A 12,678-nucleotide genomic window follows, 5' to 3' on the forward strand; every position below is an offset into this window, starting at 1 on the left:
CACGGCTTTATTATTATTTATTAAATATATATATCACCACGTATAGATGAAGAAACAGAGACCCTGAGACTTCCTAGCCCAACATCAGACAGCTGAGTGAGCTCAGAGTAAAACTACAGATCTCCTAGAACCCTACTCCGTGTTCAGGTCAAAGCAATGTCTGCTATGCGAAAGTAAGGTGGCAAGAAAATCTGTGGCAGCACCAGAGAGGATGCCCTGAAGCCCATACAAGCTTGCCCATGCAGTCATCTTAGCAGGTAGGTCCTGAGCTCACATTCCCAGTAACAAACCCAAAGTGACTTCACTGACATGACTGCATTTACCAGAGCGAGGGAGATCGCAGCTGCAGAACCAGGCCCCAGAAGCAATAGCATCCGCACCCTGAAGTCCAGGCAGAAAATACACGATTCTCACCTCTGACTCCCCCCCTGTAAAGAAGCAGAGAGTCAAGACCAGCAGCAGTTTAAGAACCAGATGACCGCCAGTATGTCTTTCATCCCCTGCAAACACATCGGCCTCTCCCCCTTCTCCACTATTTATGTAACATGAACTGCCTTCTATTCAGGAGGAGCCATTCCCTATTAACAGAGCTTGGCAAAGATCAGGAATTAATTGTGCCAGCTTTCAAGTCTGCTGCCTTAAGGCAGATGGCAGGGAAAGTATCCCAGCCTTGGTCCCCAAACCTTTTCTCCCAGCAAGCAGAGATAACTCAAAACAGGAAAAAAGGTCAGGTACCTGTGAAGCCCTAATTTCAGTGCAGGAGACAGCCTATGTCTGGGGTGCCCTGCTCTGCAATGGGCATGCGTACCCCCCAGCAGACCAGCAAAGCCTGCTGCACTGCCAGGATCTGCAGGCTGAGAGCAAGGGCAGAGGTTTCACTGGAAGATTTATACTTCCAGAGTTACAATCAGAAAGAGGAGATGCTTTGGTCCTGTCATCAAAAAATCGGCACTGCTTATGACTAGCTGAACTGTACCTATACGGGAAAGCAAATCCCTCTGGGCAGCTGGAAGGACAGGATTCCCAGTTACTACAGACCCACAGCACAAAACAAGAGCTGCAAGTGCAGACCATCCTCTGCTTCCCATCAGCAGAAGGGAGCTCTTCTGCCATCCCCACCACAACGGGTCTCCTAGGAGCGGTTCCAGTGCCTGGGGGTTCAACTCACCCTCACAAAGTCAAATCGCTCTCAGCCACTGGCAGGAATAGACACAAGTGGACTCCTGAGCTGTGAAGTGCTGAGTGTCCAGTTCTGATGAAATCCATGACACGCAAGTGCCTTGTTCTTGCAAAAGGAGGGCATCATCCCCAGCGTGAAGCAACTAAAATTAAACCTTGCAGCTTGTTTTGCCAGACTTCTTGTGTCTGTATTTTCTCCTGTTAATGGTGTGGCACTCCAGTTACTAATCTCTTCTGGTTTAGAATAATAGAAAAGCATGACTCAATAGCAGTGCTGAGACCTCAGAAAATTTCTCTCATGGTGCAGCAGAGGACAGTTAATGACAGTATGACAGGCAAGAGGGTCGTAAATAATACTCTACTGGGTGCTAATTCAGACAGTTGCTGTAGCTCATGCCTGAAGCACACTGCCATCAATGGGACAACTTACAAACTCACAGGTAAACCCCATGCTGAAACATATTCTGGACTGGGGTCTATGGAAAGTCTCTTGCTGACTTCACCTAGAGCTGGATTAAGCACTTAACTCTTACACTGTCTCCTCCATGTTCCTGAATTATTCATTAAAGGCCAGGCACTGCAATCCATACTCACACTGCGTTTAATCTGTCCTTTAAATTGACTTGCATTAGTCTGAGTCACAGGCACTACAGCACCTTACTCTTTAAGCAGTCTCACTGAACGCAGCAGAGCTATTCATGAAATAAGGTACTGCTCGGGAAGAGGAAAGGAGGCAGGATCCAGCCCTTAGAAAAGACATCAGTAAGGCAAGATCTCAGAGAAAATTCACCTTGGTAAAGCTGCATCAAGATGAATGAACTCAAGTAAATCTGTGTGAAATCAATCATTTAAAGAGATAGCCTCTTCTGTGGTATCGCAGGGGAGACATAACGGAGTGCTAGAAACTAATATTTCATTGTTCAACTTCATCACAAGGCCTGGAAACACATTCCCCTGCCCCTGGCCACACATTCACAGAGCCGAATGGCAGCTTGCACACACACCTCGTGAGGACTGTTTTATCTCTCCATAGAGAGAGAAACAGGCAGGTGTGTGGAAAGGAGGAACGCAAAGGACATGTTCCACTCCTCTTGACTGGCACAAAAGGAACAAAAAGTAAATGGGACTGCTTGTCACCAAGGGGGTAACAAGTACCCACACTTTCCAGCAGCTCCTTCCTCTGCCAACCTTGCAACTTCCAGTAACCAAGGCTCCCAGACCACTTTACTGGCTCTGATCCTGAAATCCCCTGAGGCCTCTTTAACAGCAGATAAACTCACATCACAGGAGAGCCAATTACCTTTCACCGCTGAGCCCAAATCCATAGTCAGATACTTTTAAACAAACAATGGGTAAAAAAAATAAGTCAATCAGGTAAGTGAAAGGAGAAATTTTGGGCACTACATTGAGAAATATAACAGGGTTTGATTTTTTAGAATGAATTAATCTGTTCAGTTCTCGCTTATGTCAGTGCTTGATAAGATTAGAGGATTAAACCAACTGTATGCTAAATGCTTCGTGCTAAAGAGAGCCTTGCCAGGATTTACGGCACGTTGACATGCACAGAGACTATGGCAGCATCACCCGGAGACCCTGGGACTCACAGTAGGACCTCTTCAAACTTCAGAAATAAAAATCACAGCTTATCCAGATTTTCCATATGCCGTCAGGTTATGAACTCCTATCCCTCTCCAGTTTCAGTCAAGCTTACTTATTAAGTACTTGTACCCAACAGGCAAGTCTTTGTATAAGCAGCACTTATGTCAGAGCACCGGCATCACAAGAGGATTTCAGATGTGCTGTGGTTTTTTGGATGCAAAATGTTAACACCATATTCACACACCCCCCCAGCGCCATACCAAAATGCACACATCCCATCCCTCTCATGCTATACAGTCACATATACATACATACATGTCACAGCTGCCCCCGTAAACTCCTGCACAATACAGCTCGTTAAAAATGCTTCTCATTGACAGTTTGGAAATGACAGGTACGGAAGTGGTCAAAGTTCTCCTATAACTTAGCCACTTTTTCTATTGGCCTGACAAAGGCATTTGTGATGTTTAATTCATTAACACTGAAAAAGTACAAGATCTTGGGAGGTGTGGCCAAGGACATACTAGGTATTGAGGGAATTTTTAGCACCTAGCAAAGGCATTCTCCCCAAACACCTGAAAACTAACAGACATTTTCACCAGTGTGAAATCCATCATTTCTGTGCCCCCAAATTACACAAAGCCAGTCAGATATTGTCACCTTGACTCCCTGCAACAGCGCCTTACTCTGCTGTTGTAAAGAGACAGGATGCATAACAAGGGCATTCGGCAACACAGCTAAGAACAGGAGAGTATAGCCAGTGAGGTAAATCTAAAAAAGTGTCATTGACTTCAGTTTGTTGGTTTGGGTTTTTTGAGGTTTTTTTACCTCTGAGGATGAATTTGGCCCTGTACATTCCAGAAACGGAATCACAATCTTCACCACATCGTGCGATTGAAATGATGCTGATGCCACTTCCCAAATGCCAGTCTGGTTCTTCATACTATACTGTTACATATTGCTACAGGGCATTTGTCCCTTAGCTTTTCCCCATGTGAGTCTAGGTGAAACAGTCACAAATGCTGATGGCTAGTTTCCCCTTGAATCATTTTTCTATTAGATGGGCATTCTCCCTCCCTAGTGGAGTATTCTCCCCATGGGAATACAGCAGATATTCACAGGGCAGCAGGAAGAAAGGAGGAATGGATCTTTTATCATATTAAGCATTTCCATTCCATCTTCATTGTCTTTTTTGCTAGCCCAGGTCTGTTTTATTTCAGGCTTAGGGAATCAAACTATAAGGGTCCAAAGGGGTAAAGAGACTGCCTTGATGAGCCTAACCTCTGAAGATGCATCCAGTGTGACAGAAGAAGTGTAGCTATTGAAACATCACCCTTCAACACAGTTGTTGTGTTGCTAGGTTTCCATCTAGACACGCAGCCTAAAAGAGCAATCAAAAGAAGCTGATGCGGTGGGTAATATCTTTATCAACACTTCACAAGGTTGTTGGGGAGGAAGAGGAAAAAATAATTGTCCCCAAGCGAAGTTTTACTGGTGAGAATAGAAAGCTAGTTTCAAAGGCTCACACAAATTTTCACGGGAAAATTGTTTTAAAGAAATCAGCTTTTAAGGTAGCAGATTTTGTGTATATGCACATGTGGTTTTGTGAGCAAAAAGTCTGTGTGTTTATTCTGTCATTTGAATTATAAAAGTATTTCTCTTCCAATACACAAGTCCTCATCCCACTTAACTTGAGTCATGTCTTGCAGCTGCAGCAGAAGGCACGCATCAGCCTTGTTTTAAAGGAACTTACTTGCTTGCATATTACATTAAACCCTAACAGACTCAGCACAGCTGTCAAAATACTATCCTAATAATTGCATAAGCTAAGGTTGCTAACCAGCACGCTGCTGTGCCTGTGCACAAAACAAAAGTGCAAGTGACACAGGATGCAGCGACAAGGCAGATGCAAGGTCCTGCACATGCCCAAGGGACCCACCACTTTCATCTTGCTCCCTCTGTCCCACAGGTTTTCAGATATTCTCAGCTCCCAGCAGCTCCCACCCCCCTCAAGTGTCTTCAAATACCTGGGCAGTGGCAACCAGCCCCACTCTTTTGGTTGGATCATCACATCACCAAATAGGAAAGAACATGGAACAGTTAATTTTCTCCAGGACTTCTCCAGGACACAGGCTGTTTTTCTGGCGTGTCTCTGGAGACCACAGAATAGCAAGGGCCTGGGACTGGGCTGCAGTTGGGACTGTTGCTAAGCAATGTAATGTCTTTACTAAGTAACTGACCTGGGGTTTTTAGGAAGGAACAATTTCTACGCAGGCCAGTATAAAACAGGAAGGCTACCTTCCATGTGCCAGGTACATGATTTTCTACATCTTCTAGACAAACATTTGACACCAACTGTTGGCAGAGACGACGATCTTGCCTGGCTGGACCTGCTAACATCCCTGAGCATGGAGAATGCCTCTGCTGGCTCTCCTCCTCCTCAGGGATGCTGGCCAGCCCTCCGTGAAGTCGGGGACACAAAGCTGCTCAGTTCTGGCGCCCAACTTTTCCCTCAGGAGAACAGCCCTGCTGCAGGCACAGCTCAATCAGCTTATTATAGAGGCAGCCTCCCCGGGAAACGCTCTCCTTTCTGCATATTCATGAACTCTCCAGAGCTTCCAGGGAGAGTTGGCTAAACACACAACTGAGGGATTTATCTGTTGTATTCGCAGCAAAAAAAAAAAAAGGGGGGGGGGGGAGGTAGAGGGTTTAAAAAAAAAAGTAAACTGGGGAGCGTGAAGAAGGGATGCGACTGCAAGCTGTGCTCTCCTCTAACCACCGCCTGCCACAGCGGGACCCCGACCTGCCCCCCACGGCGACCTTCACCAGCAGAGCCGAGCGCCCGGGGGCTGGCAGCAGGCAGCGCGGAGACGGTACAGCGGGTGATGGCTGTGCCCCACAGCCCCCCCAGTACCCGCCCCCCTTCTCCCGGGGCCGCTTCGCGGAGCGCATCACTCACCTCCGCCCGCCCGGGCGGCAGCAGCCGTGGGCTCGCAGCGATGCCGGGGCAGAGCCGGGTACCGCGGTATCGGATGCCCGCCCAGCAGCGCCGCGTCCCCCCGCCCAGCAGCGGCGGGTCCCGGTCCCCGCAGTCCTCACCCGGCCTCGCCGGCGGGTGCCAGCGCAGCGAGCAGCAGTCGCCGCTTTTTAATGCCGCTCCGCCGTTCGCCGCGGCCGACTACTAGCCCAGCCCGCCGGCCCCCGGGGGCGGAGGGGAGGGCGGCCGCCAGCCCCCGCCGCTGCGGAGCTCCGCGCCCGGGCGCGGCCGCTGCCCGCTGCCGCCGCCGCCGCCCTGCCGGGCTGCGGGCGGCGCTGCGGCCGCGCTATAAACCCTGCCCCGTGCGCGGCCCCCGCCTGCGCCGGCCCCCGGTGCGGCGGCGGCGGCGGCGGGGAGGCAGCCCCGCGGCGGGGCCCGTCCCCGAGCGGCAGGACGGGCGGCCGCTTCCGCCGGTCGCGGGGGGAGCGGCACAGGGCGCCTGGGGACGGTCCCCGGTGCCCGCTCGCCCGTGCGTTCCTCCTCGGAGGGGGCAGGAAACGGGGGAGCCCCCCGGGGAGCGCTTGGAGCCTCCCGGGGATGCGGGCGCACCCCGGGACTGCCCTGCCCGCCCTCAGGGGGAGCCCTTGGTTTGCCGTCTGAAGAGGGAAGGAAATGGGGCTGCGGGAATCCGGCTCTGCCAAGGGCAGGTGCTACCCACCACCCCGGTACCGGCCACATCTTGGAACAGAAATGCCAGAAACTTTTGCAGGGACGGGCCGGTGCGGCAGGGACACTCCGTGTTAAGAGCCAGGACTCTGGAAAGGACTCCTCTGGTTTCCTTGCTGGTACTCTTGCCGCTAAATAAATGTTTCATGTAGGAGACATGTATACACATTCAGTGGCAGAGGTATGCAGCAACAATCCCCAAATTAAATCATTAACTGGGAGGTAGCAAGGCTATTAACTAGGGTGGTAGAGGAAATCTCTTTTTTATATTCATGCTTGCCCCTTCTGCAGCTAGGCATTCTGCACAGCTTGCCATCTGACTTGACCAGGGACCCTTGCCTTGGCTTTCAGGAGCCGAAATAGTCCTATTTATGATAAAGACATCCCCCAGTACAGGGGCTTTGCTCAGTGTTGACAGAAGGTCTCTAATGACTGTGCTGGATACAGTGGTCTTGCATTTACTTATTGTGCTCTCTTCTGTGACTCACTCTGGTTTTGGAGGCAGGGAGAGAATAACATTCCCCCCATCCTTGGCCTTTTACTGGGGTGACCTGTTACTACAATCCTGCAAGAGCAGGATTATGTCAGTAAATTGCTGAACAGCTACCTGATGAGAATGGCTTTTAATCAGGCTACATTACGGAGGTGACCTAAGCATATTCTTGCTTATTTGAGTGTTGATGGTGCCTAGGAAAAATATCCCTTACCCCAGTTTTTAGATAGATTTGTCAAGTCAATAACAAATAGAGATCAGCACAGTAAAAGAGGCCCGTCACCTGAGCCTGTCTCCAGGCTGGCGGCTGTGTCAGAGGCAAAGCTCTTTCTGATGCATCACCCAAAGTGAACAGGAAGCCAGGCAGACAAAGCCAGACCATCATCTTCCTTGTGGGGCTCCAAGGAATGCAAATTTAATGAGGCTGCTGAAGTAAAATTACATTCCACCAGCTTTGCACATCTCTGCCAGTGATGGAGGTTTCTGCAGAGAAAGTGATGGTGTGGGGTTAGCAATTCTGTTGAAAACTGCAAGTGTATGGTTAAGGGAAAAATCTCTTTTTCTAACTTTGCCGGTGGTGTGAGCAGAGCCCACGCTGCTGTGAGGGACGGTGCTCAATCAATCACACAGCAGAGCCCAGCAAACTGCAGGGAGTTATCAGTCAGTGCTGCGTACCAGCACTCAGACAATAACACGATTCTCCTCGGCAGCATTTCCGACAGCCCTCCAGGCACAGACAGGCACACACGTGTGAGCCCATCCTCACCCCCCGTGCCCCTCTTCGCACAAGAACGCAGTGCAGCAAGTCCTGCGATGCACACGCAGGCAAACAGACACAAAGCGATGCTGAAACACCTGCTCACGGACAAACCGTACCCATCTCTACTCTGCAGGCAGAAGTACATCAGTTTGACAGCTTTAGCTTTTAAAACTTGGTTTTCCAACAGCGTAAACAGACAAAACACCTTCCTTTGCCACATACATGCCAGAGAGCTATGCTAGCCCTTAGCTGAACTAGAATTTTTTCTTGCTATGTTAGCACCTAAAATATAGACATGAAGAATATGCCTTTCCCTGTCAATACAGAGACACTCACACTGCCACATTCATCTGTTAAATGTCATTCCATGAACACACAGGGGTCTGCACAGCACTCAAAAAGCCCTGTAGTGGAACACTCACCTGGACGGGAAGAGGTGCCTGCGCGCTGACAGTCCTGCTCTCTGGCAACTTCTGTGATTTCAGTCTTTTTTCATTCTGCATTGGAAGGAAATAAAACATTTCAAATATTTGGCGATGGGGCGGGCAGGATGGTGCATAGTGGAGATCTTCATACCTGGCTTAACCTGTCCTTCCATGCCCTGCTGCTCAGAGAGCATCAGTCTCTGACTGCCAACATTTCCCTCCCTCAGGCCCCACAAAAGTGTTCAACAAACCAGCATGTGTTGCCAAAATGATAAATAGCTCATTACTAGTTTAAATCAGCAACACTGAACGTGTTTTACTCAGACACAAGCTAGAACTGTCTACATAAGCAGCACTATCTGTACACATAAACACAAACTGTATCAAACTGTACCTACATTACTGGCACATAACCGTACACGAAGGTTTCAGTGCTTTATTGCAGACTCCACTAACAATGCAAATGCATCTACAAAGAATTAGCATTATTTGTGGCTTTTATTAACCGCACATGTGCACAGGGAAACAGCACACAGACTGAGGTGCTGCACACTGCTGCTGTCCTCATTAACCACACAGGTACACAGGGACACGCGTGACACCAAGAGACATTAGCACTGTACTGCAGTCTTCATTAGCAAGCGGCATATTCACAAATGCCTGGCCACACGCACAGAGGCACAGACACAAGCAGGAAAAGGATTGCCACTGCACCTAAAGCCATTCCTGGCTAAAGGGTGCCTTTTGGAGTTGGGAAGCCGAAGGAAAACATCTTCCCCTTTATTCATGCTCTCTAACCTTCTGACAGCCTCAGCACGACTGCCTTCCACACCAAAATCAGGCACCATCGGCCATTCTGCTTGCTCATATTTATGGCCCCTCTTTGAAATTCTGACTGCTCATCTATGCAGAATAAAACTACCCAAGCAATCTTTCCTGTTCAGGTGCTCATTACTAAAGCGTTAAATAATGCTAGACAGGCTCTCTTAGGCCTTGTAAATTTTATTTGGGGGACTTTCAGGTTCCACAAGGTCTATTACTGCCTGATTGCCTGAAAGGCTTTCAAGTTTGTACCAGACAGCAAGCCATAGAGCAGAGAGGGCTGGGTAACAACTGAGCACCGAACTTCTATTAAACACCGTTGCTGGCTTGGGAGCCAGCTGGGGAAGGTGAAATGCATGCGTGTGAGTGCGTACGCATGACTGCCTGCAGAGTCTGCCAGCACGTCCCTGGAGTCCCTGGCAAACACGAGGCTACTGGTGTTTGCGTAAATGAATGCGTGTGTTTGGCTGTTAGAGAGAAGTGTCCGGATCGAAGGGTGACACTGTGCACCAGTGAGTGGAAGACTGCGGGTGCATGAAAAAGGAGCAGGCTTATGTCTGTGGGCCTGATCTCAGCTACACGAATGTCACTGTAGAGTCTGAGCTTAGGAGTCAGTGGGGTTTATGGTGACACAGCTGAGGACAGAATCAGGCCCTGGGAGTTTGGACCTTTCCTATTTGAGCAGCTTTCTCCAAGTGCTTGCTGTTAGCCAGGGCTCAGAGCAAGGCTCTTTGAATATACCAGTAAGCTTAATGAAGTGGAGAGAAAATAACAGAGAAACCCAGGAAGAACGGGCAATAGCCCCCAAAGCCAGAGAAGTTCTGTGTCATCAGCTGCCGGCTAAGTGTCCCAGGAGAATCTGTAGGTACATCCAACACCCCTCAGATCCTGAGGGCAATCCCTAAAGGATGCTGAGCTGCAGATGAAGCATATTTTCAGAGGAAAAGAACAGGGAGTGGGGACAACTTGCTCTGTTTAGAAACATCCCTCAGCCTTTTTGAAGTTGTGCTCTTTGTTTCCTAGTGTCTTCCTGTGAGAGAGCTCAGACCTTTTCTCCTCGTCTTTCCTACCCCAAACATCCTGCTTGACGGAACATCAAGGAAAGGGATAGTTCCTATCTATCCGCAAAACTAACAAAGCCACATCACAAGCTATTTCTATGCACCATGTATTTATAAACCTCAGCCCTGACCTGATCAAGCAAAATAGCTTCTAGTTACCACTGACTCAGGCCTGAATTCAAACTGCCAGCTGATTATTTCTTACTCCGGCAACACTAGTACTCAAAAATTATGTTAAACATTTCCCAGACGCAGAAACAATCCCTTCCCCAAAGAGCACAGAGGTGAAGGCACACAGCCAGCCAGTCCCCTCTTTTATTGGATAACATTTCTCATATATTTCATGAGAGCCAGATGGCACCATCTGAACAGCAGTGAGCCTGGAAGCCTTCGGCCACACCAGCGAAAGGGAAGCGTGACCCAGCCCAGGGCGCAGCAGCGCGGCTCAGGCTGCCGGCGGGCAGCTGCCTCTGCTTGGGCACAGGACAACACGGTAGGGGGAAGATTTTTGGCATTCAAGCAACAGTGTAAATTTGCACGTGGAAAACTAAATCACCACCGCTGACAGGTAAAATCCTGCTCTTTTGAGGACAGGAAGAGTTTCCCCAGTCCTGGAGCTCTTTGGGAAAGGGAGGGCCATCTGCAGATTGCTTGAGAAAAAGAAACAGATGTAGAGAGAGACAGAGTGTATTCTAAACCCCCGCTGCGTGTGGGGCCTTTTCCTTGCAATTAAGTGAGGCTAATGGTTTTATGGAAGCTGTTTGTTCAAAAGGCCTTCACTGCACTGTTTAATGGAGTTTCACCAGCATTCCCCAAAGGCTTCCAGGCTGCATTAGTACCCCACAGCTCACATCATAACCAAACAAGCCTTCTCACCCTGTCGTCTCTACCCTGTACGTATGGAGTGTGGGAGTATCAGGGCTGCCATGCCTCCTGTGCTTGCCTTTCCAATGGAGTCTCGAAGCCCCAGGATATCATGAATATTCATGACATAAATATTAGCAATAAGTATTGTGCAATTTGGGAAGAAATATATTTTAGGCAAAAGAACTGGGAGACAACTGAGCAAGAATCTTTACTCCTGAGCGCCAGGAACTACTGAATAGCATTTTCCTGAGTGGTAACTGGTGGTTTTAAAATGCAAATCAGTCTTGGGTTTTTGAGAGACATTGGAGGAAAAAAAAAAAAGACCCATGCAGCAAAGCTTTATTGTATTGTAATGAATGCGGGATTTGCAGAGCTGCTTCGCGCCAGTGAATGCACAGTGGATGCAGGCCAGGGACTCCAGAAGCCCTGAGGCTTGTCCCCAGCTAGTTCTGCCACTGACTCACTATGCGACCTTGAACAAGACATCCTTTCCTCTATTTCAGTGTTCTCATCAGAGGACACAGTGGAGCAGAGTGAGATGAGGCCATTTCTGTGCCTCCTCGTGAGGTTGTACATTATAGGCCACTCTGAGGTGGAAGTCAGCAGAACAAGCATATCAGCTGTCTCCCTGCAGGGACCGACGAACTGGGATAGTGTTGCCCTGTTCTTAATGGTCTTCCTCTGGCAGATGCTGCTCAACCTTTCCTACTCCTTTTCCTATTGCTATTGCTATTTCTATTGCTATTCCTCTTCCTTTTCCTATTTCTATTCCTATTCCATAGTTCATCTTTGGCCTTGTATCTCCCTTGTCTGTTTCTCTAGAGCTGGTCCCCTCCTTGAGCCTCAGAGTCTGTAGAAACCCCTCTGCAATTGTTCAACTGTTGTTTTTCATGTCCACCCGTAGAGCATCTAATACCATTTTACCTGCTCTCTAGTTAAAATGTGGTCCCTAAACAGACTCTACCACACAGATCATAGTAGGAGTCACACATAGAACGGGAGATGTCGTAAGTGAACTTTCACTATAGGTAGATTTTCTTCAAATTATTAATGGTATAAACATAAATAATAACAATCCGTAAAGAGGGAAGATGGTCTGAGGCACATCACAGTCCAGAGGACCCCTCTATTCCTGGACCCCCAGAATCCACTCTGTGATCTTGAATAAGTCATTCTCGTTATCTCTGCCTTGGCTTTCCTCTAGCCTTCTGCTCCCGTCTGTACAGCCGGTGGTGGGAGGGGGTTTGGGTGCCATTTATTTGTCCGCTGTTGCCTCTTCTTACCAGCTGCCTTCACGACACACAGACCCCAGTGTAGGTGAACTCGGAAGGGTAAATTGGTGATTGGTAAATGTGCCCCTTCAAAGCTGCACTCTGCCACTCACAGCCTGCACACACCTCCTCCCACTGCATCCAGCAACGCTCTCTCCCATGTACAGCACTGAAGGAAGGTTGCTGAATCCGGCATTAGAAACTAAGTTCACTCCACAAGGTCACATCAAAGAGGCCAAAAATGATAGTCAGCTGGCACTAGCTTTCACTTATTACTCACCAGAGAGAATATTAACTGGTAAAGCAGAGGCAAAAAGTGCCATACTCCATTACCAGTCCCCGGAGCCCCCCCGACACCACGGAGGGAGAGCTGTTAACTGAGCTCTTCAACTGCATTTTCACTGACAGAAATGCCCTAGCAGCTGCCTGACCTTCATGTAGCAGAAGTCTCAGGTCCTCTCAGGTGTCACAGACAGAAATCACTCAGAGCCTTCTGTG

The 12,678-nt window shown here is 48.9% G+C and overlaps 1 protein-coding gene across 3 annotated transcripts in view; it reads right to left on the reverse strand.

The window, feature by feature from the left end:
- Positions 1–12,678, reverse strand: part of DISP3 (dispatched RND transporter family member 3) — a 104,318-nt gene that overhangs the window by 37,048 nt on the left and 54,592 nt on the right. Inside the window, exons 4-5 of one of the 3 annotated variants that reach the window (XM_054222351.1) lie at positions 8,157–8,231; positions 7,258–7,457 (exon numbers count right to left, since the gene is read on the reverse strand). In XM_054222351.1, the coding sequence (XP_054078326.1) occupies positions 7,258–7,359 (102 nt within the window). In that variant the 5' untranslated portion in view covers positions 7,360–7,457; positions 8,157–8,231. Of the gene's footprint in view, positions 1–323; positions 736–5,737; positions 6,047–7,257; positions 7,458–8,156; positions 8,232–12,678 lie in introns of those variants that run through there. The other 2 variants (XM_054222353.1, XM_054222352.1) reach the window with 2 other exon arrangements.

Source organism: Rissa tridactyla, chromosome 16 (assembly GCF_028500815.1).
Source record: "Rissa tridactyla isolate bRisTri1 chromosome 16, bRisTri1.patW.cur.20221130, whole genome shotgun sequence".
In the NCBI taxonomy this organism is placed as follows: Eukaryota; Metazoa; Chordata; class Aves; order Charadriiformes; family Laridae; genus Rissa; species Rissa tridactyla.